General features: G+C 41.7%; 1 protein-coding gene across 2 annotated transcripts in view; it reads right to left on the reverse strand.

Annotated features, from left to right (window-relative positions):
- Positions 1 to 27,500, reverse strand: part of macrod2 (mono-ADP ribosylhydrolase 2) — a 498,510-nt gene that overhangs the window by 289,359 nt on the left and 181,651 nt on the right. For both annotated transcript variants that reach the window (XM_053874271.1, XM_053874270.1), the window contains exon 5: positions 25,083 to 25,199. In XM_053874271.1, coding sequence (XP_053730246.1) covers positions 25,083 to 25,199 — 117 coding nt within the window. The remainder of the gene's footprint in view (positions 1 to 25,082; positions 25,200 to 27,500) is intronic.

Raw genomic sequence — 27,500 nt, forward strand, 5'->3', positions numbered from 1 at the left:
ATAACTGGGTTTCAGTTTGGTTCAGAGTCCTGGTTCAGGTGAGCCATGTGTTTTGGATGGTTAAGTAAAGGGTGACAGGCTGCGCAAAGCATTACGGCAATGAGAAACCTCGCAATGTCCCCATAGGTATAGTGTGTGTGTGTGTGTGTGTGTGTGTGTGTGTGTATTCCGCACAAAAAAAACCTAACTAAATCACAATAGAAAACCAGCAGAAGCATATAAGGCCTATATGTGCGTGGTGAAGCTCAAAATAATCGCATGCGACACTGTTGAGGGGGATAAAGTAATGAACGAGCGCGTACCTGAATCCATCATTTTAGACCTAAACGAGGCTGCAGTTGATTGACAACGGCGCTATGTTGTGGATGCGTACAGAGAAACAAGGACGCAGTCCCAGGAGACATCGCTCCTGTTTCAAACAGCCATCACGCTGCTATAGAAGCATCCTTCACCCGTGGTGAATGTGTAGGTTCTTCAGACAATTGTTTCCTTCTGCGCTTGTTTCCACATAATACACACAGTTGTGTTTGCAGTCGCCTGTTTACAGTCATCCACGTTTCTATAGTCGACTTGACATGACAGTCTGAAGCAGTATTTTCCCTTTAAAATACATGTATTTGCGTATGTGTGGCGCACAGGCGCGTTCGCTTTAACCATACTTTACATTATGTGGAGTTTTGCTGCGTGTACAACTGCCTCATTGTCTATCTGGTCCCCAGTTGTAGCAGTGGCCTTGCTGGAAATGCTAATGGACTCATCACATTGTAGTCTGACAGGAACAAGCTCCAGGAATGATGTGGTTTGTTCTGTGGTTTCAATTCCATTATAAAGCATTGGTGAAATTTTCACAATGAACGTTGCTTTAAGCTGAATGGACTGAGAGAAAATTGTTGGTTTTTTTCGTATATTTTTATTTCTATTATATTTTTAAATAATTGATTTTGTTTCATGTTTGTTAAACGACTGAATAACATTTATAGATTTCATGCATTCTATCATGGCTTTACCTTTCCTATGTTTTTGTTTTCCCTGTGTTGCTTTTTTCTGCCAATTCTGAGAGGTTTGAGCCTCAGGTTTGTTTATTCTTATTTTTATTTTTATTCAAAACGCACCCTCTGGTCACCTGTACCGACCTCAGTTAAACAACCGATTGCCAGAATGTCATACTTCTATCTAAGAGACTTTCCAAGCAGATACTGCTGTATATGACTGTGTCCTTCCTTGCCGTGTTGTGAACTTTCAGTTGTATCTTTCCCTGTTTCTGTACTGTTTCTTTCAGAAATTCTCAGAGCATTTATGTATGTATGTATGTATTTACTGTAGTAGGCCATCTTCCACAATGTGAAATACCTTGTTATGATATCACCAAACCTTTTCCATATTAAAATGTTTAGGTTGAGGGAACCTTGAAAGTCTTGGAAAACATTCAAAGAAAATCATTCGAAGAAGAGCAAGGGGGATATTTGGTAGTGACGTGTCGGAGAGAATGGTTTTCATTTTCAGGCACACGTTACATATAAGTACAGTTGGATATCAGTTTGTTGTATTATGTAACATATTAATAAAGCAATGTATTATATAAAATGATCCCATAGATGAACTGCCATTATTCAGACGCATAGATTTAAGGTTTGTTGCATCAACAACAATCCTTTTTTTTAATTTTTTTTTTTACGATCTGTGGAGTGTGAAGCTGTTTATCACACATGATATTTACATTCTACTATGAGTAATTACTCAGTGTGAAAAATGCATATTCAGTGACGGGTAGATTCAGTCAGCGCAGCAGCTGCTCTGCTAGAATTACCATTAGTTAAGCTACAACAACAGGATAATTTACTATGGATATACATTGTTTTCCCAGGTCTGTTCCTTATTTTCAGGTCCTGGTTTCGGATAGCGAAATACTGACACTGGAAATCTCATTGGAGGTGCAAGGGTAAGTTGTACGGCTGCCACAAAGGGCCTCGGGACACAGCAATATACTGACAACATTAAATACGGCTGCAGAAGGAGGTGTCTGGGTTGAAGAAAACACTCCAGAGAGGATCGAAGAAAACATTTGCTTCAGTTGGAATTACAAAGACGTTGGTCGCATCTATTGACTGCACGATCCTTTGCAGTGGGAAGTTGGAGGGAAAAGTTCCAGTTCAGAATGTTCCACTTTCTTGAGCAATAATTATTATCACTATTAATAATGGCCTCATTCATTTCTTCCAGGTCAATACATTTTTGATGACTTAATGTCGTATTCTTCATTCCCTGCCAGAAACCAATGGATGAAATGACACAACTTGTCACAAGACATCCTCAAATTTGAGACTTAAAATGGAGAACCAGTGCACACAGTCTCACCTTTTAAAACGCACAGAAAACCTGTAGGAATCCAGGCACTGTCAGCGTTACACCCACTGATATTTCCTCCACACAGTGCTTCAAATAAAGACAACATGTCGAGCAGTTTACCTCCACGTTGCTCTTGCTAAGACACTCTCTCAGATTCCTAAAATCTGAAGAGCATAAAAAAGCCATAAACTTTATTATCTTCGGAACAAAGCCTTTAGCACCTTTTGTGCTATTTATCCAAGTGCGCTACGATGGAATTGCAGTACATGAAACACTGGCCGGGTCTTTGGATCTCCACCATTAAACATTCCTTATTCATCCTCTGAGGCACCGTGGGCCAAGCGGGCGCACCGGGGTGGCAGAATCAGGAGCGAAATGAGTAAAATAATTGGAAGGTCAGATTTGATAATGGCCACTCCAGTGAAAAACAAGCTCTTAATTGGTGCCAGGGCCGTTTGGTGAGTTTTCAAGGTAAAAAAAAGTGAGAGCACTCATTATCCTTTCCTTCTGGAAGAAGCTGCTCCTGCCTCGCAGGCCGCGGCAGATGGCGTCCGCCTTCGTCCGCCACATTAAGTCATGACACAAGGTTTCCTGTCTTTTGGTTGGACCTCGGCAACACACTAATGAGAGTTCGAGGAGAAAAAAAAAAAAAAATGTGACGAACATTTTCGGTCAGACAAGTTGTGTACTGTGACAGGCAGGTGACAAAATAATTGCATTCATTTCTCTTAGTCGTTTCTTTGGAGCAGCGCATGGATGTTCTCTGGGATTGTGGACATGAAGCTCTCCGTCTATCTGACTCTGAATCCCACTGAAGCCGCGTATCACCTGTTTGAGCTGGGAACTTGGCTGCAGGAGCCCCAGTCGGTGTGTGTCACCCTGTGGGACGGCTCCTTTCATCAGGCTTCCCACTTACCCTGACCCTGCCATCTGGGAAAACAGACAATACTAATGAGGTACGGTCTCCTTGTCTGACGGAGCCGAGCACACTGCCTCCATTGTACTGCACTATCCAGGCTCTTCCCGAGAGCGCGGCGACACACTCGCTCAGCAAACACAGAGGAACAAAGACAGGTACACAGGCACCCACAAGGGTACGCACATTATTGATCGCCACACTGTTTTTGAATCTGCGTGATCCAACCAGTTCCCGATTGATAACCTTATCGATACCCGTTGGTTATCTAAACACAAGCGTGCAGTGGACCGTCCAAGAACCACATTCTGAACTAGAATAGCACAATCCATTCATAACTTTTAAAGTTACGCTGCTGACTAGGGACAGAAAAGTTATTGTGATAAATGTTGTCATGTGTTGGACACTACAGTCTCAGATTAAACTTATCAGTGGAGTTTGTCTCCAACATCATTATTTATTTATGTGTAAATATAATAGTTGAGTGTAGAGATAAGAAATTCAACGTTTCACGTCTCTGGTAGTAGCCCCTGGTGTCTGGCAGACTGCTCTGCCAGTTTTATTTAGGGATTAAATTGAGCTGTCTGTCTGCTGTGTCTCATGTCTCTGAACAGTTGACTTGAACTATGGACCAGTCTGGACACATTTCCTAGATGCTATTGAAGAAATATTAGAAATTATGTGAAGAAATGATCATTGAGTCAGATTCTATTCTCCAAATCATTGTACAAACTGTCTTTGTCTTGTGTGATGAAAAACAATTCTCTCACCTAAAATGCTTGTTTTTCATTTCCTTATTGAAGATATCACTAATACTTTGACAGTTTAAGAATTTGTTGATGGTCCCTAACTGATGCTGGGTCGTAGCATTAGCGCTGCCTGTGAGAGTGTGTCTGAGATCAGTGAACCCTAATGGGGACGCGGAAGAGGACGCCGCTGCTAATACCGGCGCGGAGCTCCGTCCAATATCCAACTATTTTCACCAGGGTGTTTGGCCGAGGCGCCAGTGCAGCGGGAGACCTGCATGTGTTGATGTGAACCAAGGCAGAAGACCGCGTCAGAGAACCTATGAGGAACATCCATCTAATAAAATAAACAGGGATCCAGAGACTCAAAGTCGAACAGCGTCACACGCTGGCGTCGGCTGTCAAACGCCACGGAGCTGGAGAGCGCGGCGCGCCGTCGCGGTCTCATCATATCCATGTGAGCCGCGTGTTTATCGAATTTATCGTGAGATGCAGAATTGTCATCGTGGAGAATGTGTTCGCCCACCCCTACTGCTGAAAAACCAACAAAACACGCCTGCGAATGCGTAACAACATCCTTGGTGGGGGTCATAAATATACGGCAGCAAATCATCTGTCCTCCTCTATATACATGCACCACAGTGTTGCAAGAGAACTGGCCTCTTGAAACACTTTCAAGTCCTTGTGCTTGTCACACTAACTTGAGCACCATACTGTATGCTCAAGCAAAGCACAGTTGGAGTTGGAAGAGGTCCAGTATAGAGAGGACAGAGTTCCACGTGCAGGCACAGGTCACAGCCTATGGATTATGTATAAGTGAAGCCTCCCGCTTTGTACGCAGCCTCCACGATAATCCTGTTCAGCGTACCGCTTGATTTCGGGAAAATATCTGCCTTGCACAATCAGAGTCACAATGTTTCACAGTCGTAAGTTTGATTTTTCGTTGCCAAGCAGGAGCTCCATCCAGCCGTTTATGCGGCCCACACACCCTCAGTGTCCAAAGAACCACCTTAATCTATCAGACATCTGCGACGTCTTTGTTGGTGCTGTCGTGTCATAACATACCGAACTGTGATGTGCTTTTAATGTTTGTGTTGCCACGTCTGTGTAATTATTTGAACTGTTAATGCGTCCACAAATGACACTTTGGCGAGACTAAAACAAACGGAAGTGTCTGGAAAGTTGACTTGTTCGTTGTTTTGGGAGGAAACGGCGTATTTTTCCTTTCCTTCAGACAGTGTGAGTGCAGCCCGATGGGAGATGAAGGAGAAGGGGGACATTTGTATCTTCATGTTTGACAATGCTCACGTAAACAGCCTTTTCAAGACAGTTTCTAACTTCGGTTGAGTGAACTTCTTCAAAGGTTGGTGTGAAAAATAAAAATCGAGTGTTACACTTTTAAGCCCTACTCTTTAAAACAGCGAGGGTAAATTGGTGTGAGCCAGGCGGTGGGGGGTTACTTGGCATTGAATTGCTTCTGCAGGAACCAAAAAGGAACAACCTCTCTGAGACACGGGGTCAGACAGGGCTAATTAGTCTGCAGCGGCCCCTCAAAGTTCTGCCTTGCGATATTAATGAAGTGATCCAAAGGAAAGCAGCTGCCTGCCACCCTCCGCCCCACTCTGGCTCCCCTCCTCCACACAACCTCCAGTTGCTACCTATTTTCCTCTGGCCCCCCTGCCGCTCGGTGACTCTACCCAGGAAGGGCACTGCTGTGCCAAGGAAGAAACCAATACAACTCCTGGTGACAGCACCTGATCGATGGTCCCAAAGTCGGGGGCAGATGAGAAGAGCGGTACAGGGCACTGTCTGTGTGTCTGTGTGTGCCACAACACCAGGGTGACAAAACCACAGGGCTTTGCGTCCTACATCGACAGAATGTGAGGACAATGTTGATCACTATTTTTGAATTATTTCCACCTCCACTACAACAGCTTATAATAGACTTGTTGATATCTTTGTGTCCTGTGTGACCTTTTGTATCCCTTTTATTCGCCAAGTCCATTGAACTTTTCCACATTTGAATGACCTGCAAGAGGACATCTGTTTTAAATACATTTATGCTGTTTTTTTTTCCTGGATTCAGCCATGGAAATACAGACACTGATCACCTTTTGGCAAGCACAATTCACACACAGCTTATTTATACTTCCAAATACCATCATAAAGAGGTCCAGACTTCCCTCTGTCAGGAACCCTACTCCTCCTTTTGTAGGGGATATTGGGGTGTTCCCAGGTCAAGTGAAAAATACACTCTGTGTATCTGTGTATTCTGTTAACCCAGAAACATAAATCAATCGATAAGTGTTGAATATTGCATTTTAGCTCAGCTCTTTCTTCACCACAATATACCCCAGACACTTCTTAGGGAAACGTGGACAGGACTTTCCACTAGCTGAAGATTTAACGTATGGACAGTAGCACGAAACGTTTTGACTTTATGACACTGGTGTCATAAGGCTGTAAGAGTTTCCACTCTGACAGTTGATGTTTTTGACTGAAATAAAAATGTCTCTCACCAAGAAAATCCTTGTTTGTGTTCAATAATTGTTTTCCACAGTTCATATTTTTCTAACTTCCAGCTACTTTCCACTAGCACACCACGTTATGTCCAAAGTGTTTTCCACTGTATTATGTAAACAGGCCTGTTTTGACCCGGGGTGAACATTGGAACAGAACCTTGTCATGAGTTGAGGATGTGCTGCAACTGCTTCACACATTATTTGTTTATTTTTATTTTTTGGACTTTACCTCTGACAATCTCTTTCTCACACCTTCTTAACAATTGATAAGCTACAGATAAATGCTGCCATTCAAAAATGTTTCAATTCATGTTCAATAATGGAAGAGATGAATTGTGAAAGGGCACTTTTCATGGTATGGCATTTAAGAATCTGAAATGACTTGACCGAGCAGGGCCGTCTCTTTAACAGCAGCGGCAGCCTGGCCGTATAGACTGATGATACATCCCTCATTTTCATTATCACGGACACGATACCTGATGACTTCAGCACATTAAAAAATAATTTATCATTTAGGCAATGCCCTTGGATGAGGTGCGCGAGGTTAATATTCCTGATATAAAGTTTTGCCCTTAAGGAAGAGCTATCATTCAGCTGATACACGCCGAAGCCTTCAGAGATGCATACAGGGAAGTGAAATCTCTGTCCTGTTACAGATTTTGACAGCTTATTCTCAGCACATTCGCTGTTTCTGCAGGCAGACCAGAGACAGAGCTGAAGGCCAGTAGGCCAGTGTGAGTGAGAACAGCAGTGCAATGGAGGTGAGCTGTTGTGAGAGGTCACTGCATGAATACTGCATGACTCACATGGGCGCAGAATCAATGAGTTTTACTGAGACGTGATGATGGAAATTAAAAATGGATGTAAAGACACCCCTAGTTCAACTGGAAGAGCAGAAGAGGAATATTTTAAAATAACTGAAGAAGCCAAACTTTTTTTTTTTTTTTCCTGAAAACATGAAGTGAGATATATCTGTGCCTGCATCGGTCAACAGGAACAGTAGTTTTCTTGCGGGAATCAGCGGCGGGTTTTCTTTTAAATTACAAAAAGCAGTAGAAAAGAGTAGCCTTTATGATCATGGGTCGAATCTGAGCGTAAACAATAACTTCTGGCATCCAGTAATGACACAGTTTACAGATGTCACGAACCCCATCTCAAGAGGAACCTCCATTACAGAGAGGTGTGGAAAAAAATGACCTCTTCTTTTCGTTCCTGACACCCTTTAATGAAGCGTCACACTCCTTGAACCTTTCCTTTTGTTTGACCTTTACTTTCTCCCGGCCCGTCTTTGCACCATCAACTGATGGGATCTGTAATTTCGGCACTGAAGTCACGCAGCCTTTTGGACAGTTTAACCCCTGCTTGGTTCCACCGAGTGTTGTGGCAATGTGGCGTGATTGAACATGATGGCTTCTGAGGGCTGAGGTGCCAATTAGGAGGTCAGATATCAGGAGACTGCACACGCAAGTCCTCTCACCTCTGCACAGCCCGCTGGAAAAGAAATCATTTTCCGCACATATATGGTGACAGTATCACTATCCGCTGTCTCTGGCAGCCGCTGCCTTGATACCAATACAGACAAGCCTCTCCTCCAGCGGGGGCGTGAGGGGGTATTGACATTCAGCTCAAACCCACAGCTCTGAGTGGAGTCCAGGGTGTCGGGCATGAATAATGCATGTCTTGACGCCAGGGTGCTGAGCAACACCAGTGCCATCATAATTGAAACAATTGAAAAGACAATACCAGATGGGTCAATAATTAGACAGCAGGGGAGAGAAACTTGATCCGGACGCTCCCCTGCTCACCCCGCTCACCCTGCCAATGAACCACCTCACACGTGCAGGGGACCGGTGCACAGCCACATGCTGCAGTAGGCTCTATGTGTCTGTTGGTAAATTGCCTGGGGTTCTGACAACATCCCTGCTCGATGTTGAAATGTGCTTTTGTCTCCATAGATTTGTCCATCTACATGTGCCAGCCAGCTTGCTTTATACATGTGTGTGCAGTCACGGGAAGCAGAAGTTTTGCAGACAAATTTGTCAAAAAAACATGACTTTCCATGACCTCTGTCTTTATGCGTGCGATACAATTGCTTTTATTTATCATGGAAAATATTGGTGTCACATCAGGTGCTGCATTTAAACAGACCACGTTATCAAAATACACACCAGATCTGAATGGAAATGCAACACGAAAACACGTCTTTCTGAATTAAAAGCTCAAAAATGTCATTCCGACTGAGATGGGGGAGATTATTTAACAAATAAAAAAACAAAACCACTGGTGAACCTTAGTAACAAAATAACGTGAAACAAAATGAAACAAAACCACTGGTGAACCTTAGTAACAAAATAACGTGAAACAAAATGAAACAAAACCACTGGTGAACCTTAGTAACAAAATAATGTGAAGCAAAATGAAACAAAACCACCGGTGAACCTTAGTAACAAAATAACGTGAAACAAAATGAAACAAAACCACCGGTGAACCTTAGTAACAAAATAATGTGAAGCAAAATGAAACAAAACCACCGGTGAACCTTAGTAACAAAATAATGTGAAGCAAAATGAAACAAAACCACTGGTGAACCTTAGTAACAAAATAATGTGAAACAAAATGAAACAAAACCACTGGTGAACCTTAGTAACAAAATAATGTGAAACAAAATGAAACAAAACCACTGGTGAACCTTAGTAACAAAATAATGTGAAACAAAATGAAACAAAACCACTGGTGAACCTTAGTAACGTGAAACAAAATGAAACAAAACCACCGGTGAACCTTAGTGACAAAATAATGTGAAACAAAATGAAACAAAACCACCGGTGAACCTTAGTGACAAAATAACGTGAAGCAAAATGAAACAAAACCACCGGTGAACCTTAGTAACAAAATAATGTGAAGCAAAATGAAACAAAACCACCGGTGAACCTTAGTAACAAAATAATGTGAAGCAAAATGAAACAAAACCACTGGTGAACCTTAGTAACAAAATAATGTGAAACAAAATGAAACAAAACCACTGGTGAACCTTAGTAACAAAATAATGTGAAACAAAATGAAACAAAACCACTGGTGAACCTTAGTAACGTGAAACAAAATGAAACAAAACCACCGGTGAACCTTAGTGACAAAATAATGTGAAACAAAATGAAACAAAACCACCGGTGAACCTTAGTGACAAAATAACGTGAAGCAAAATGAAACAAAACCACCGGTGAACCTTAGTGACAAAATAATGTGAAGCAAAATGAAACAAAACCACTGGTGAACCTTAGCAACAAAATAATGTGAAGCAAAATGAAACAAAACCACTGGTGAACCTTAGTAACAAAATAATGTGAAACAAAATGAAACAAAACCACTGGTGAACCTTAGTAACAAAATAATGTGAAGCAAAATGAAACAAAACCACTGGTGAACCTTAGTAACAAAATAATGTGAAGCAAAATGAAACAAAACCACCGGTGAACCTTAATAACAAAATAATGTGAAACAAAATGTATTAAACAAACTATGAATAACTGGAATAATGCAACATTCTTTTCTAGAACGTGCTGCTAGGTAACAGATGGCGGTTTGTTTACAAATAGGTCGCGGAAGTGCTGTGGTGGAGGAGTTTCTTCCATGTTGCCAGCAGTTTACACTTTAATGTGCACTTTACTGTGCGTGTGTGGTGGTAGTTTGGTTCAGATTAAGCCTTTGCTGCATGAGCAGCACGCACATTTGAATCGGATGGCATCATGTAAACATGGGAGATTGTATCTCCGATGCTAACACACACATTTATATTCTGCGAAAAGTGTGGCTGAACTAACTGCACCAAATTGTTTTCAACTTTATCACAAATAACTCTTCAAAAAAAGAGTGAGTGAGTAGGATACATAACATAGGCAGTAATGGAGCCAACTGAACCACAGCGCGCGTCACCTGCACGGCCATTATTATGGCATGTTGCGATCTCAAATAGAGCCGTGTGAATGCCGTGTTTACAACATCTGATTCAATACATCTCCAGTGTTTCTAAATGTTTCAGTTGCCTTTAAAACTTTAATAGACAGTAAATCTTCAGATGTAGGTTGAAAGTTTGGCACTGGCATATTTATCAGGCCCCACAACGTTTAATGTTTATAGGGAAGCATGTGTGATTTAATGGCAGGGTCAGCAGTTTGAAGAGACGCCAACGCCTTTAAACCAAGCGGACAGATTTATAGGCCACGGACACCTTGCTGTATTTAAGAAAGGAGTGAACATGGCGATCATGTTAGACTGAACTTAAGAAGAGATAAACAGTGCCCTGCCTCACAAGCGGGGACATCAAACAATCCCGAAATAACAACGCTGCGTTCAAGACATTTACAGTTTTAACAGCTAAATGAGTGGGAGCAATTACGTGAAAAGAAGATCAAAGTCTCGGGAGGAACTATTAAAGCAGTATTTGAGAATAATTAGCCGAGATATTTGCACCAAAGGGGCCTGTATTCAATGTAGCTAATGAGCCTTCATCCTGAGTCCCGTATGATCGGTAAACAATGGCATCAGATAAATGCTAGATAAATAAAATGTTTGTTTCCTGTACAGCCAGTTACGCAGATGATGTGATCTTGTTAGACAAACAATGTGCCCTGGAGGATAATAGGCAGAGCTCTGTTCCAGTCTTGGATCAGTAACCTGGAGGTTCACAATGGGGATCTTTATTTAGATGTTAATTCAGATGCTAAATTATTATTTGTACATGACTGAACAAATCCACCAAAAGTCGAGTCAGTCAATGGTGGGTTTGAGGCGTCATAAACTTGTAAAAGCCAGCTGCACACTGTCAGCACTGACTGACCATGAAACTGTATTCAAAGAGGAAGTAAGTGAGATGCTGAAGAGTAACACGCAATGCTCCTCTCAATCTGGTCAGCCATTTTGGAGGCCATGCAGAGGTCTTAATATTTGAGACACAACATCGCTGGTGGCCTCCCGTCACCGCCACCTGTACAACCCCATGATGCGTCACTGTCATCCAGAACCACAGACCAACCTTAGCTCACTCCTAAAACAAGTCTGCCACACATGTTGGAGCTACTGCCCCATTACCATCCTACTTTAAGCCATTTTCGACAGAGACCACCACAATTTTCATCCGTCTAATGTTTACCCGATCACTCACAACCCCCCCACACACAACTCTGTCCAATTTCCTAGTGATGAATGACCACTGGCCGTCGCACTGACAGCGAGGCAGCTGATGCCACATAATTACAGTATCACCGTTTAGGCAAAATTACCAAATTACTCCAGTCCTCAAGAGGCCTGAAAGACTGACACTCAACAAAGGAAAGTATCGGAGAGGAGGTGGTCTGCCTTGGCCCCGTACAGACGGGCAGTACTCACCATTTTTAGGTAATTGTTACAACCAGTAAAATAGATGGAATCAGTCAGTGAAAAGGAGCAACTGCCACCAGACTAAAGGGCTTCAAAACACCAGCTGCTCTTCTTACTACGGTTGAAATAATATCTCATTCATGCATCTTGAAGCGATGAAAACTGTCTCCTGTGGAGAGGTGGCTTCCACTGTTTTATGCACAGAGACCCGTGTCTTTTAATAGGGAGTCTTGATGACGCCGCGCCCCTCGCCATGATTAACAAACGCAATGAAAGTTTGATCTTCACATTTCATTCATTTCAACTGCTGCTCTATTCTCTGCGGACGACCAGCGAGGGTTCGAGACAAAAACAAAAGCAATGAAAACCTCTGGGAAAGCCTCAAGTGGAGACCACCATCTGCTAAATGAAGTGTGTATGACGTGATGAAGTGACATTTATGATGTGAGCGCTAACAGTCGGCAGGAAAGATGATGTGGGTTTGGAGCTGTGTGTGTGGTTCGAGCTGTTGTAGCCACCATCACCCAAGCATCCAGGTCACTCTTGAAAATTTACGTCAGATACGGAAGAAGCACTCAGAACTTGAGAATCACATTGGACCAACACATTTCATCACAAACACGCTGAAGTGTGTGTGTTGTTTTCTCATGTAATTGTTTGTCCATGTGGAGAATTACATAATAGAGATAGAATGACGGTTTCATGAAGAGGACATTAACATATTTTACATTATATCATTAAGGGAACGCAGCTGCGTTCAGAGCAGAGGTTTTTTACATTAATGATGAATATTCATGCAAAGATTGGGGGAAAAAAGGCCCTCACAAGTATGAATGAAAGGACCTGTCCATTGCCAAATGGATGGATGGATGGATGGATGGATGGATGGACGGACGGACGGACGGATAGATGGATGGATAGATGGACGGATGGATGGATGGATGGACGGATGGATGGATGGATGGATGGATGGATGGATAGACGGACAGATGGATGGATGGATGGATGGATGGATGGATGGACGGTTGGATGGACAGACGGACGGTTGGATGGATGGATGGACGGACGGACGGACGGATGGATGATGGATAGATAGATGGATGGATGGATGGATGGATGGATGGATGGATGGATGGATGGATGGATGGATGGATGGATGGATGGTGGTTGATCAATGCCATGCCTGTTCTTAATGGAGCATTGACTCAGAATAGGAACTGCTGACCATGTGAAGTAAAACTTCAGGGATTCGACTGGACCACACCAATGATCTTCAAATGGAACACAGAGATCTCAGTGGCAACAAAGAGATCACAAAAAACCCAAAACATCACCCCAAGAAAAGCATGCATCACTTAAGAAAGGAGCAAAAATGGAGTTCTAAGATAAAAAAAAAACACAGCTGAGCAAAAAGAACATTTAGGGCTTGTCTCATTTTCGCTCCCAAAAAAATCTCGGTCCTGCAAAATACTCTGAGAAACGACAGGACAAAACTTTTTGGAGGGTCTAATACATCAGACCAGAATTCTACTGAGACAAAATGGAATGACCTTAAGAAGGTGGTTCATGATGGGAAATGTCCCACAGTGGTTGAATTCAATTCCTCAAAGACAAACGCCAAAATTGCAGAAGACTCATTGCAGTTGTTGCTGCTAAAGGCAGCCCAGTCGGCTATTGGGTTTATGGGACACCCATTTCATTTCAGTTTTTCCAAGATGTAATTTAAAAACTACATCTCGGGTTTACTTTACTTTTGTTTGTTTACCTACATTTGTTTGATGATCTGGGACATTTAAGCACGACAAACTTAACAAATAGAAACAGATAAAAATCATGACCAATGTAGAACAATTAAAATAAAAACAGCACCCATTTGGTCCTTGGAGGGCTTTCACCTTTTGATCCAGGAGACACATAAGTACTGACCATAGAACACAGAAGTGGAAAACTAAAAGAGCTCAAGGCAAAGCCCGCCATTTACTACTCACTTACCCAAACACAGAACCGCACACAGAGATCTGACAACACTTCAGACTAAGGTCAGCGCAGGACACATCAGTCGAGAAAAAAAGGCATAGAAAACTAGATAACAAGGAGAACAAGGCTGAGAGAGTCCAGGTCAAGGAAGGAAGATCGACAATACATGATTACATGTCCTAAAGCAGGTAGAATAATGCTGAAAGGAGAACAACTGGGCCTTGATCAGTGTCTGGGAATCAGGCAACACGAGATGAAGGGCTAGATAACACATATAAAGGGCAGCATGAGCAGTGGCTGATACAGCCTGGGTGAAAGGACACGATCAATGATAGAAGCAGTGACTAGGAATTTCTTTACTTGAGGGAGAGCATCATTTATTTGTTGGAGTTGAATCTGTTATGGAACTGAATGAGTGAATAAATATCCAAATAATTTCCAAGCCATCAATAACTCTATAGTGAGAGGCCGAATTAGACACTGGGACAGTTGAGGTGGACCATTTAATTATTTATGTTTACAAATAAAATAAAATAAAATAGAGATTCTATTATAATACAAGGTAATTACATACTTAAATAATGTATAATGGTGGGCACTCAGGGGTGAGTTCTCTCACCCAGGTGGTTTATGGATTCGCGTTTTAAGAGTTTATATGTACACGCTGTATGAAGCTCAAGTGCTGAGCTGCCTGCATCTCTCGCTAAAACGAATGACAATGCATGTGAAAAAATCTGTACTACTCAGAAACAAATTTAACATAGAATAAAATAATATAAAAAGGGCAGTCATGAGGGCCAGATAGATGTGAACACCACACTGGTCTAGATAGGTCTCAGACTCTAACAAAAACATGGACTACAGATCATTCTTGTGGTGCTCATGAGCCTTGGTTTAAATGAATGAATGATGTCAGGCACTCTGTCAGAAATAAAAAGAGCACTTTTCACCTCAGTCTTTAAGTGAGCTGAAATGGCAGAAACATTTGATCTTTTACGGCAACACTGGATCCTTTCACAGGAACGACAAGCTGTACAGAAACCAACAATCACAGTGAAACTGGCGCTGCTGTACAGGACAGATAAACACTTTGATGGTGTTCAGGGGAGATGTTTAATCAGATCGAGCTATACGTCACGTACTAATAGGCAGCACTTGGTTTGTGATTTATCTCTGTTTGCCAAGTGCAGAGACACAACAGTCAGCCCGATCCTCCACATTAAATAGGGCATGGGAAAGCAGACTAGCAAACACCATCAGGGAGGAAAAACTTTATCACCATCTGACCATTAGTATTATTAGCACAGGTGCACTTACAGTAAACACCAGAGACTGTTTTTTTATGTTTCTTTGTCCTGAAAGGCAGCAGGAGATAAAGGAGGTGAGCTGAACAAGGGTGCAGTTCCCACTGGTCTTTTGTCAGAGCACAATCTCATAAGTCACACCACAGCTCAGATCCTGAAGTAGTTTTCGGTGCTCCTTTACAGCTCTGCCTACATGTTTCGTTTCAATACAAGTAGGGAGTGTGTTTTCATTCAAAGAGATTTACATGCAACTCTAACTGAGGTATAAGTCGAAATACACAAGTCAGATCACACCTGAATGACTTGGTTAAACTCTGTGACACTGAGGGAAAGCTGTGGTCAAGCTGCATCAACTACACAGCTGACAGACACGGTGGTCTGTTGAAGTGGTCAGCGTTCATCCAAGCCTTTCAAGCATCTCACGCAGGAAAGAAAAGAAGTTCTCAAGTGTTCTTAATTGCCAGCAAGCTGCCAACCACATTACTTAGCAGCTACCACTCACCAGCAACATGACTACTTAATGATACAATGACTGAGCCAGTGACCTTGTACAGAGCAAAGAAGAACTGTTTATACACAAGAAAGAAGTGTGGCAGCATGTGTGGAATAAACATAGTTCCAATAGCCATAGATTCTTTTTTTTTCTCTCTCTCTCTTTTCATACACACTTGAAGCGCCTCCACTTCATTTATCACAACCTTATCTTCTTGTCATTCTACTCTTTGTGGCGTACTTTTCCCACTTTATAAGGGAGTTCCCAACACGTTTGTGTTCTGTGTTAAACCTGCTCCTGCTGTAAAATGAGGTTTTGTTGGATGGCAAACTTTAAAAGATGACTTTGAATTCTGATAACACAAATGGTATTATGTCGTAATATGTCACAAGCAAAAAAAAAAACGTAGTAAAAAAGTTGTACAGAAGACCTAATGCAACCCAAAACAGTTTAAACTTAGGTACCTTGACTGCACCAGTGTTCAGTACTGAGATATCAAACTAGTCACTATTGGCAAATTTAGTAATTTCACTTTCAACTTACTATATTTGCTTTGGTGTTTTTTTTTTTCCCACAGCAAAAATCTGTAGTTTAATTTCTAGCTACACATATGTGAACAACAATAGAGGGACGGGATAGATGTGCATTTCATTGGTGGATATACTGTCAGTATTTCACATTTCTGCAACAGACATCAATGCACACCCTACAGGGTCCACAGATGCGCAGAATGGGCCGACTATCAAATATTTTTTTCAAGATACAAGATCTCTTGTTAATGGTCCAGAAACCAGCAAAAAAAAATATCCAGCTACTATCTCACACTTCACTATTTAGGCAGCTGGTTAGCAGTGGTGGCGCCACCCCGAACTTCCACTAGGTACATGGTAATGTGGAGTTGACACAGCAGAGTTTTCAATTTCGTCAATCCCGCAATACTTCACGAACTAAAAGAAGCTATGCCTTTATAGAGTTTATGATCAATGTCATAAAGAATGGGCCAACTCAAGCTCCAAAATAAACCACTCCATCTTGCCACGATAGAAGTCTTGAGACTAGTGAGAAGATAACGGAGATGACCAATGAAATAGAAGAGAGGTGATGTGGAGCAAGCTATGTTAGAAATGGAGGCGAAATGTACTGAATAACTATTTGTTATGGACACGTCTCCTGTGTTTTGGGGGTATCTGCGACTGGTTAATGGCTTTCAATTCATTTCAATCAGAATTTTTAAGTTACACGGTCTTGTTTGGACGTTTAGGAAATACTGTATAGAGAAGCATCTGCACTTTGTGGTCACAGTTTGGCAATGTAACACACATGCTGGGATGTCAAGTGCTTTAAATCTTTTGTGGGAAATTGCTCTCCTCCAGACAACCAGGGTTGTTTTTGAATAAGAGTGTGGTTTTGAGTCCTAAAACAGCTGCAAACAATATTGATGTGTTGTTGTCTGAGTATATGATTGTTGATCTTCATATAGCGAGAGGAGACTCCCGAGCTCCTTGGCATCATTCGCGTCATAAAAAGTACCCTCATTTAGAACAGGGTTAGGAAAAGTTGAAGTTCGACATGAGTGATTTGAATGTTTGCATCATAAACGCCACACACATTCAGATTCAAGGAAATGAAAAGAGAAAGAGGTCAATCTTTTCAAACCATGTGAGGGAATATATTAATAATTTTAGCGTGTAAATGTTTGCCCTTCTTTCTTCCATTATTATTTAAAGAATGCACTGCTAAATATTTAAAAGGGAGGAAGGCAAAACAATAAACAATACAAACATTTTTGAACTGTCAATCTCACACTATGCCCAAGGGGGCGAAAAACTAAAAAAGACTTCAGTCCAAAATGCTTAGTGAAATGTCCCAAAGTCAATCGAAAAGTTCCTCAGGGACACAGCGCTTTTGAAAAGTTGCAACCTTAAAGACGATCCATGTTGACAGATCGGGCTGAGAGGCACAAGTGCAGATGAACCTCTCGAGTGTTTCAGTCTGATGTTATAGCTGCTTCCACAAAATCTTCTCAGATCAAAATCATATTCTTAGCCCATTTAGACAGCATATCTCTCGGGTGGCAAATCAAAATAAATGCTACATTTAAAGGCAACCAAAGGCCGACCACATCATCGTGAGCAAGTTGCATGTTTGAGAAAAAATAAATGTTTTCATTTGTTTAATAATTGATCATGTACATGCCATGACTAGTCAAACCTTCAATCTTCAGAGAGCTACTTTTGCACGATGGCCGAGGCGTACAGCTGCGAATGATATTGTTCACTCATCTTTAAGAATGTTAATTTTTAATGACTCATTTTATGCTCTTGAATGACACCACTATCAGCACAGGTCTTTTTAAGTTTGTCCAGATCTGCGACTTTAAATGATGTCTTCATTGATGTGTCGACGGTTTAGCGATACGTTGTTCTCGGTTTATTACAGAGTGTGATTCCTACTAAATAGTCTGGAGAAAAGACGCTTAGATGAAATGCTGCTCCGTGTTTTCACGGCACAGAACTGGCTCACCCACCGGTTGAAACCAGTAGTCGGTTTTCCATGATGTGTTCTTCATTTCTTCCTTTAACTGGTGTTATTGGACTCTCCTATCGCCATCGTCGCCATGATCTGCCTGCTCCCCTTGACAATAGAGTGACTCATTTAATTCAGAGAGAGGGTGCTGACAGCAGATTTTATTGGATGGCAATTTGAACTGATTTAACCAAGTGATAAGTCAGCTGAAACTTTGGTGAGTTCTTGAGCTACTGGTAGCTACCGATAATGTGAAGAAATGCTACGTATCTATGGAGTAAATCACACGGGCCACAATGTTTCACAGGATTTCCACCATTGTGGCTACATATATCTGCATTTAAGGGTGGTTTCACAGTGCGCGCGCTGTCTCGAGACAAAGCGCATTTGGCTCAGAAGTCCGAGACGTGAACACAAGTGAGTCGAGTTATGGCCCTGGACTTGATACTGACTAGAAAGCTGCGATTTGTCTCGGGAAACTCTCCACGGGGGTGAGCTTCTGGACTGGGGCAACTCGGCGCTAGATGCTGGAAACTACGTGTACAGCGCGAGTCCACACAAACATGACAGATGCCGGGCAGTAAAGGGTCTGACCGCTGTCTGGGCGCACAACTCCCTGAACACTGAGGCGTGCAGCCTCAGCTGAAGGAAAATGGAGCTGGGAAACGGGAGCACAGCGAAGCGGTCTGGGAATCATCGTGTGTGGATGTTTGATAACTCACACCGAGAAGCATCTGATTTTATAGACAGATTTGCTTACATGAATAATGCCGTGCTCTACAGTAACTATTTTCACTGCTGTGGTCTTGCTGCAGCGCAGCTGTCTGCATCAGGACAGAGAAGAGGAAAGACACTGATTTGTCCCAAGTTACTGAGGATGACCAGACTATTCAATGGTCATTTCTGATGTATGACATAGAAATAAGGTGGTCAAGCCAATGGTGGAAGGTAGTCGCATGGCTGATGACGACTTCCTTGAGACGTGCTTCGTCGTGAGTCAAACCAGCTATTTTGCGCAGAGCGCCGCCAGCTGAGGAGAAAAAAAGGGAAATCGCCTGAGGCACAGAGGTGCGAGGCAGCACAGCAGGGGGCGAATTGGAGACAGAACCCGCAGTGTGAAACCGCCGTAAATAGCTGTATGATTAACATCTGCAATTCATTAAAGGCACAAATAAATTGCTTTTGATTCAATATCTATTTCTTACATACACATATGCTTTGTCTGCAACTCATACGGAGGTTTAAATTACAGCCCTTCGTGTGCGTGCGGGCGACAGCTTGGCAGGAACAAGAGTGGAGTAGACTAAAATGTGTCAATATTACAGCAGTGCTAACTCACAACAGGCGGAACCCTGGATATCTATTTTTACAAAAGAAACAGAAAGAGAAAATGTTCAGTTATTGAATTGTTTGTGGCAGGAAAAGTTTGCAGACAGTGCTGCTGGTGAATTTCAAATCAAAGCTCGAACTCATCACCTCGTGTTTGGGGTTTGCCGCTGGTCTCTGTTGCTCAAATCTGTTGTTGTCAGCGACTTTGAATAATGATCACATTCAGTTAAGCTTCTTTAGTGCGCACACATGAAACAGCTTGTAATGAGCAGCCAGCTCCAGTGTCTGGAGCTAAACTATCTAGTGAAAAAAAACATACTTTTAAAAAAATATATACAACTCACCCTAATGCCATGACAGTTTATGTCCTAGGAGAGGCGAGTTTGATGCTCTTTTATTGGTTAACTGATGTGTCAATTGTTCTTGTGACGTGTATCCGATATTTATGAAATAAAGGATCCATCCATTGGTTACTCCTCACTGGTGATTCTCCTCTTATTTTTGCTGGTGTCTACAGCCCCATCATTCTTCGTCCCGACTGACCACCAAACCCAACACAGTCTCACTCTTCAGGTCTTACGTATTGGCTACTGTTAAGTGGACAATGGCTTCCCAGGGTGACTCAGAAGTCTCCTCTCTATGTTGTGTATTGACTCATTGGGGCTTTCAGTTGAATCATGATTCCCCTCCTGACGCATTTTGGGATGTCATAGGCATAAACGTTTCCATGGCACATAAGGTACTATATATACATCAAGGGACACCGTCTTACCACCGTTTTTTTTTGTTGTTGTTTTTTTTTGGTCAACGTAAACAAACTGCATGAAGGGAAATCTTCATCTCTGACTCCTCGCTTGCCAGACATCATGCCAGGCCCTTGACATCACAGATCAACCCTGACAGTCATCTTTATCCATTCCGCCCTGCCAGCACTCTCTTCCTCGCCTCCTTTGACCTGCATCCATTAGTCTGAATACGTCTTAAAAGTCAGTGATTCAAACTTCCTTCCACTGATACATTTTGCTCTTCTGCAATGGATAGTTTGTAGACACAGGTTGATATACACACACACACACAAAAAAAAACTTTATTACTGTAGAAATGGGAACAAATTATTGAAGCTAAAGTCAACATGAAGGTAAATGATAAGACAAGATGACCCAATTGACCAGTTCATAACTGAGATGTATGAAGCAGCTTTTAACATGAGAGGCAAATGAAGAATTTCCTCGCCAGATTCATGAAGCAGACTTTCTTTTTTTTGGTCTTGCCGGTGTGGTAGGAGCGTAATTACTGTCATTGATTAATAATACTGCTCCAGCTTTTCCCCCCCATCCGAAAAAAAAATATAAATAACCAGTGCCACATGTGTCCTACTCTCGCCTAAAGGAGAGTCATTTGCCGCTGTGATTCTCAAACTAAACTGCTTAGTGGGATGTAATGGAGAGCAATTTTCTTGTCTTGAGAGAAAGAACAAGGCAGGGAGGGGGGTGCAGCAGACGCTTCCTATTCCTTTCCATCACGTCTCCGAACAAGGACAAGTCGGATCTCATAGCTGCTCTCCAGCAGATTTCCTGGAGACGATTGGTATTAACGCACGCTGGTTCACTGGAGTGACGCAGTTTGTCAATTTCTTACAGAGTTAGATGACAGGCAAGGCATCATGTGTGGATGTAGACTTCCTTCGTTGTAGCTTTGCAAAAGTAGCAACATGAATACACACTCTGCCGTCGTGTGCACCCATCCGTCAACAGCATGAGCCTTTCAAGCTGTTCCCCAACGCAAAAAAATTCAAACTCACAAACTCCACAGAAGCTAAACACAAATGTAGAATGAAGAATGGAATTGTGTGGTCGAGAACAATTGAACAATCCAATGACATGAATGAATCTGGAGTCACAAAGTTATAATGTTTACTACTACTACTGCAGAAAGGAAATGTTGCTCAGAAAATAATTGTTGATTTATATCAGCTTTCAGATTTTGTCTTTGCGTTACTTGCATTTTTCTTTCCCTTAAACTTTAATAATGACAAGATTGTGATGACATAATTATTTATTGAAATGTACTGCATGGTTATTGACATTAATCTGAGATTAATGTCAATAACCATGTGCATATATATATATATATATATATATATATATATATAATAAAAAATATTATATATATGTATATATATATATATATATATATATATCTTCTTCATTCTGTTCATCTTTGAGAACAGAATACAAAAATACATAATGACAGTTTTGAGAAAAAACTAAAGTAAATATGATAAATTAAAAATAAATAAAATGTAACTGTTCATATGTATAGGCAGATTCATGATTTTAAACGCTATTTTTTAATATGTTCATATTGATAACACTTCATTTCAACATGTTAAAACCTATTCTGGAAGGTATCAACATCAACATCAACATGATTTAAATAGTGAACATATCTTTGCTGAACAATGAGCATCCTACTGCTCTGTTGCCAAGAAAATGAAACATTTACATTTGCATGTGTCCTGATGTCATGGAATACATATATTGACATAATATAAATAGCCCATCTTTCATTTGTCTGCAAAAAGTTCTTCCAAAAAAGAAAGTTGGGAGTATATTTCCCCAACACTGGCTGAAGTGAAGTGAACATCCAGTTCAACAGGGAAAACACAAGGCTTCAGAATTGCACTGTGTTGGTGTAGCAAAGCAGTTATGTGGGTTATATGTGTTTGGAAGAGGTTTTAATAGTCAATTACAGTGATTATCCACCTACTCTGTACAATGGCATGAAGCTGTTGCTGAGGTTAATTTGAAAATGGACTATTTAAATGTATTTTGTGTCAATTCTCATCTTTTTAGGACAGATGAGAGTCATTTACATAAAATGATCGCCCTGTCTATTCAAAACACATCTCTGGCTTTCACCCATTTGGCCGATCAAACAACATAGATTTGAAATCGCGGCACATCTGATGTTTTCACTTGCATGGCGTGTTTACCTCGCTCTGCGCTGAGGGGGAGGACAGACTATTATTTGTGATTTAAACACACTGTTGTTGCAGCGTAATATATGTGTGTAGGTGGAATAAATAAGACAGGGATGAGAATTAGAGGCAAACGGAAACAAAACAGATGATAGAAATTGAGGAGACGTCTTGTCAGCGCAGCCGCAAAGAGAAGTCAAGCAGCCGTCAGTTTCCAGGAGAGGAAGACAGAAAACACTGACAGTGATCGCAGTCGCTGGAAGACCGTGTCGGGTGGCTGATGAACGAGATGAAGCGAGCGTTCCCGGTAAAGAACGACACAATTTATGGCAAGTTATCAGCAGAGGCGATGTTTTGCTGGGAGATAATTAAAATAACACACCCAGTGGCAGCGTGATCACTCCCAGGTGACAGAGCAGGTTATTAAAGTGTCACGCTGTACCTGGTTTTGGTCCTTCAGACACTTCATCTGGACGCCCGAAACACTGAGTCATACCTTTATCTGCTCCATTTCTTTGACACTTTAAAAGCACGGCTTTAACCTAATGTCACCCGGGACTTGAAGACTTTTGTGGACTCCTGAATGGTAGATCCATCCATCCATCCATCCATCCATCCATCCATCCATCCATCCATCCATCCATCCATCCATCCTTCCATCATCCATCCATCCAGCCATCCGTTCATTCATTCATCCATCCATCCATCCATCCATCCATCCTTCCATCATCCATCCGTTCATTCATTCATCCATTCATCCATCCATCCATCCATCCATCTCTCCATCCGTCCATCAATCATCCATCCAGCCATCCGTTCATTCATTCATCCATCCATCCATCTATCCATCCGTCCATCTATCCATCCATCCATCCAGCCATTCATTCATTCATCCATCCATCCATCTCTCCATCCATCTATCCATCCGTCCATCTATCCATCCATCCAGCCATCCATTCATTCATCCATCCATCCATCTCTCCATCCATCCATCCATCCATCCATCCATCTATCCATCCATCCATCCATCCGTCCGTCCATCCATCTATCCATCCGTCCATCCATTCATCCATCCATCCATCCATCTCTCCATCCATCCATCCATCTATCCATCCATCCGTCCATCCGTCCATCTCTCCATCCATCCATCCATCCATCCATCCATCCGTCCGTCCATCCATCCATCCGTCCGTCCGTCCGTCCGTCCATCCATCTATCCATCCGTCCGTCCATCCATTCATCCATCTATCCATCCATCCAGCCATCCGTTCATTCATTCATTCATTCATTCATCCATCCATCCATCTGTCCATCCATCCATCCATCCAAAGAAATCAATTTTGTCATGTTGAGTGCTTATTCTATTTTCTTTTTTATTCATTTATTTAAACCAATAACCTACTTTTTTTAGTAAATTAAAACATTTTCTGTTTTTGTGTCATAACTTCCTTGTGGTTACTGGGTTACCCTTAACATTTTATCTGGGGCTCCACATTCTTTAACTGTACCATAGAAATCCTTCAGGGTTGGGTCAGGACTTCTGGGACAAGCCTCATTCAAGTGACATCACTTATTGAGAAACATACTTAAGGAGAAAAACAGCAGAAGAATAACTCTAATAACTGTTTTGAGAGCCAACACATTGGATAATATATAACTAGTATAATAAATATAACATACAATAGATGTTCGTATATACAATACATAATTAAAAAATGTGTGTTAACAGAACAAATCATTCAGGAAAAAAAAGTCAAGAGATGACTCTTGTTTTTCCTCTCTCAGTTTCAGATCACCCTTGTGTATTTTTATATATTCAAGATCTCATAAACTGTGTCTTAAGGCCAGCATCCAACCTTCTGCGAAAAGATTCATGCCAGCAGTGGCCAGTGCTGAAAAAGTGGCCAAACCCTCAAGCCTCATAATTTCACTCTAAATTTCGGTGGCGACAACACCGGTGCCTTGAATACATTGTTTTACATTTTGAGATTTATTCTGTTGCCAACCGTTGCGTAGAGAATACACACATATCCCCTGCATCAGGTTCACCGGGTTTGTCCAGCAACTCGTGTCAGGTTCAGGTTAATCCATCTCAGGACCCAACAGACCACCTGTGCATGTTTTTACTTGGTGGATCTGAAACCTCAACACAGTCCCTGCAAGCCAAGTCAGTATATTCAAATTAAATGCATATATCCGACAGTAAGAAAAACAATCTGGCATGTGGACACCAGAAACAAGTACACGTGTCTTTACATGCATAATGTGTTAAATACACTGTATCAAAGCAGTCACACTTGACTTATTCTGCATTCATTGGAAGTGATGAATATGCAGGCCTGAATAACAAAATCCTCTCCAGCGAAGGTTGCCCACATTAATGCAAAGTCAGCATGGTCAGCCAGCTGGTACACCATCTTCGGTCATGCTGTATTGGACAGTGTTCTCCCGCTCCAGTGTTTGCACGTGGTCACCAACAGCAGCATGTGTCGCTTAACAATAATCCTCATGTCCGCAATGTTGAGCAAATGAGGGAGCGAAGGGAGGAAAATGACTGAAAATGTACTTACATTTTGCAGGGAGATCGTAGCCGCAAGTGATCTTGGCCTTGCCTGTATCACAGCCGTTGAGCGAGTGGCACTCGTCGTAAAGACACGACCCGGCCGCCTTGTGTATACAGCCATCCACTGTGAACACATAGGCAGAAGGTAGCGAATAAGTCCTGACGTCCTGACAACAAACAGGCAGAAAACTGGACGTTCCAAAATGAAGTTCCTGATGCTTTAACCGATCTGAAACTCTTTTGACAAATTGGTTGGGCTGGCTAGATTTGACATGGACTTCTCAAATAATGGTAACTACAGTAGCAGTAATGCTAAAAAAACAAAGCACCAAATGCATGTGCTCAAGTTGCACAAAATTGTCAGTACAATATCTCAAGTTCAGACTGAAAATAAATAAATAAAATAAAAGTTCAGATCAAGCAGGAAGCGATCTGTCCTCCCCAAACACGAAGATTTTTCATCATAAATATTGCACAGGCAAAACTGAACAAGACTAAGGATTAGGTTATTATTTATGCTCATACAAAGTGAGCTAGTTGTATGTGGTGCAAGGTCAGAGTTATTAAGTAAAAATGCATCACACAGGTGTGGTTTCACACTTTTTAACAGTAGTGTCACTGAAAACCATGCAGTGGCCGTCAAGTGAGGTCAGAAGAGCACTACCACACCAGCTAAAACACCTCAACAATACACTCATCAAAAGGCAGAAATACGGAGGAATAAAAGACTAGGAGTAAATCTCATCATCTCACTCTGCTAAGTTATGTCATTTCAGAGTTCTTACCACATCTCTTTTTTCCATTTAAACTGTTTTACAGTCAAAAACATACAGTAATGCTGAATGGCAGCCACACAATGGACAAAAGCTCACACTCATAATGCAACAATTTTGCTGTCAGAAAATTCCAATGATAAAGCCGCAAATGGTTTAACTGGAATGACTTAAAAAAAGAAAAGAAAAGATTAAATAAAACTTTTCAAAAAGCAAGATGGACGACTATCGCTGACTTTGTTAATTCATTTCATTTTCGGACGCTCCGGTTTCCTCTCCCGATTTAAGCATGATGTACATTTTTAGTATTTCAAACCAATTGAATCCATGCAAATGATCAAGTGTTTGGATCGGGTTCTTCAAATGAGCAGCGAGACAGATTCATCTCCTTAAATAGAGCAGCTGCCTGGTCTTCTCCCCGGCCCAAATGATTTTCTGTGCACACAGCAGTCCGATGAAAGAGTGGACCTGCCACGGCGATGCTTGTCGCTGGTAAATATTGACGAGCCGAGGAATGAAATTAGCAAGGCTGGGATCTAATAACACTTCCACACACGCTGAAAATGAGACTGTTCTTCCTGTAATCTCTCTCTACTGTCAACAGCCATATACAGTGGGATCATTAACTGCATTCTGAGCCCCTTGGTGGGAACTGTATCTCTGTCCCGCCTCCCTCTGGCCAGTCAGTTGTGATGTGAATATGTGTTCTTATTCTGTCGTGCGCCCTGTTGATGTGTGTGTCCTGGTTCTACTGAAGAAACCTCCCCGCCCTCCCAAGGTTTTAATTTTACCGGGTTAAGGCCGCAATACAGTTGATTGATGGCACGTCTTACACGAGAAGGCAGAGAGATAGAAATCCACATTATCCGTCTCTGAAAGCCTGACACCCCTCCAAGAGCGTGTTATCAATCACATGGAAACATCATAAAATCCTCCTCAACTTGTCCTGTAAAACTCCTCACAAGCCATTAGAGGATAACAGAGATAGAAGCGGGGCCAGTGACAGTTGCACGAGCTTGGGCGCTGCAGAGTTCGGACTCTGACAGTGAACCTCAAAAGTAGAGATTTTTGGAGTCAAAATAAGGTACAATTCAAATGTAGTTGGCCAGTTTTGAAGTCGCAGGGTACGTGAACTATTCACATGGATTCAAACCCTCAGCTTCTCGTAGGAATAAGGGAGACACATTTTAAGCAACCAGGCCACGTCCTGATATGGTGTCAGAACCTCCTCATGCTGAAGAGCAGTTGCTATATTCCGAGTGTCAGACAGATGACCGGTGTTATCCCAAATCTTTTTGAATGATAAGTCAGTATCATAACACGCAAAATCATCCGCTACAGAGGAAGAATTCAGCTCATGCCTTTTCTGACTGAAATAAAAAAGGCTTATTAAATGATCATTCAACTTGGAATTGTGACATGATGTCATGACTTCAAATGATCATAAAGTAGTAGTAACAATAGACATTTATTTTGTGCAAAACGGATGAACACAAAAGAGAAGTTATAAAATATAAGACCTCAATGAATTATATTCAAAAGATGAATCAAATAAGTTGTAAACTCTGATGAAGTTGACCATAAAAAACTTTAGAGACTAAAGAGTATAATACATGTGTCGTGTACCAAAATGTTTTGCATGTTGTCGTTCC

Source organism: Synchiropus splendidus, chromosome 9, assembly GCF_027744825.2.
Source record: "Synchiropus splendidus isolate RoL2022-P1 chromosome 9, RoL_Sspl_1.0, whole genome shotgun sequence".
NCBI classification, from domain to species: Eukaryota; Metazoa; Chordata; class Actinopteri; order Syngnathiformes; family Callionymidae; genus Synchiropus; species Synchiropus splendidus.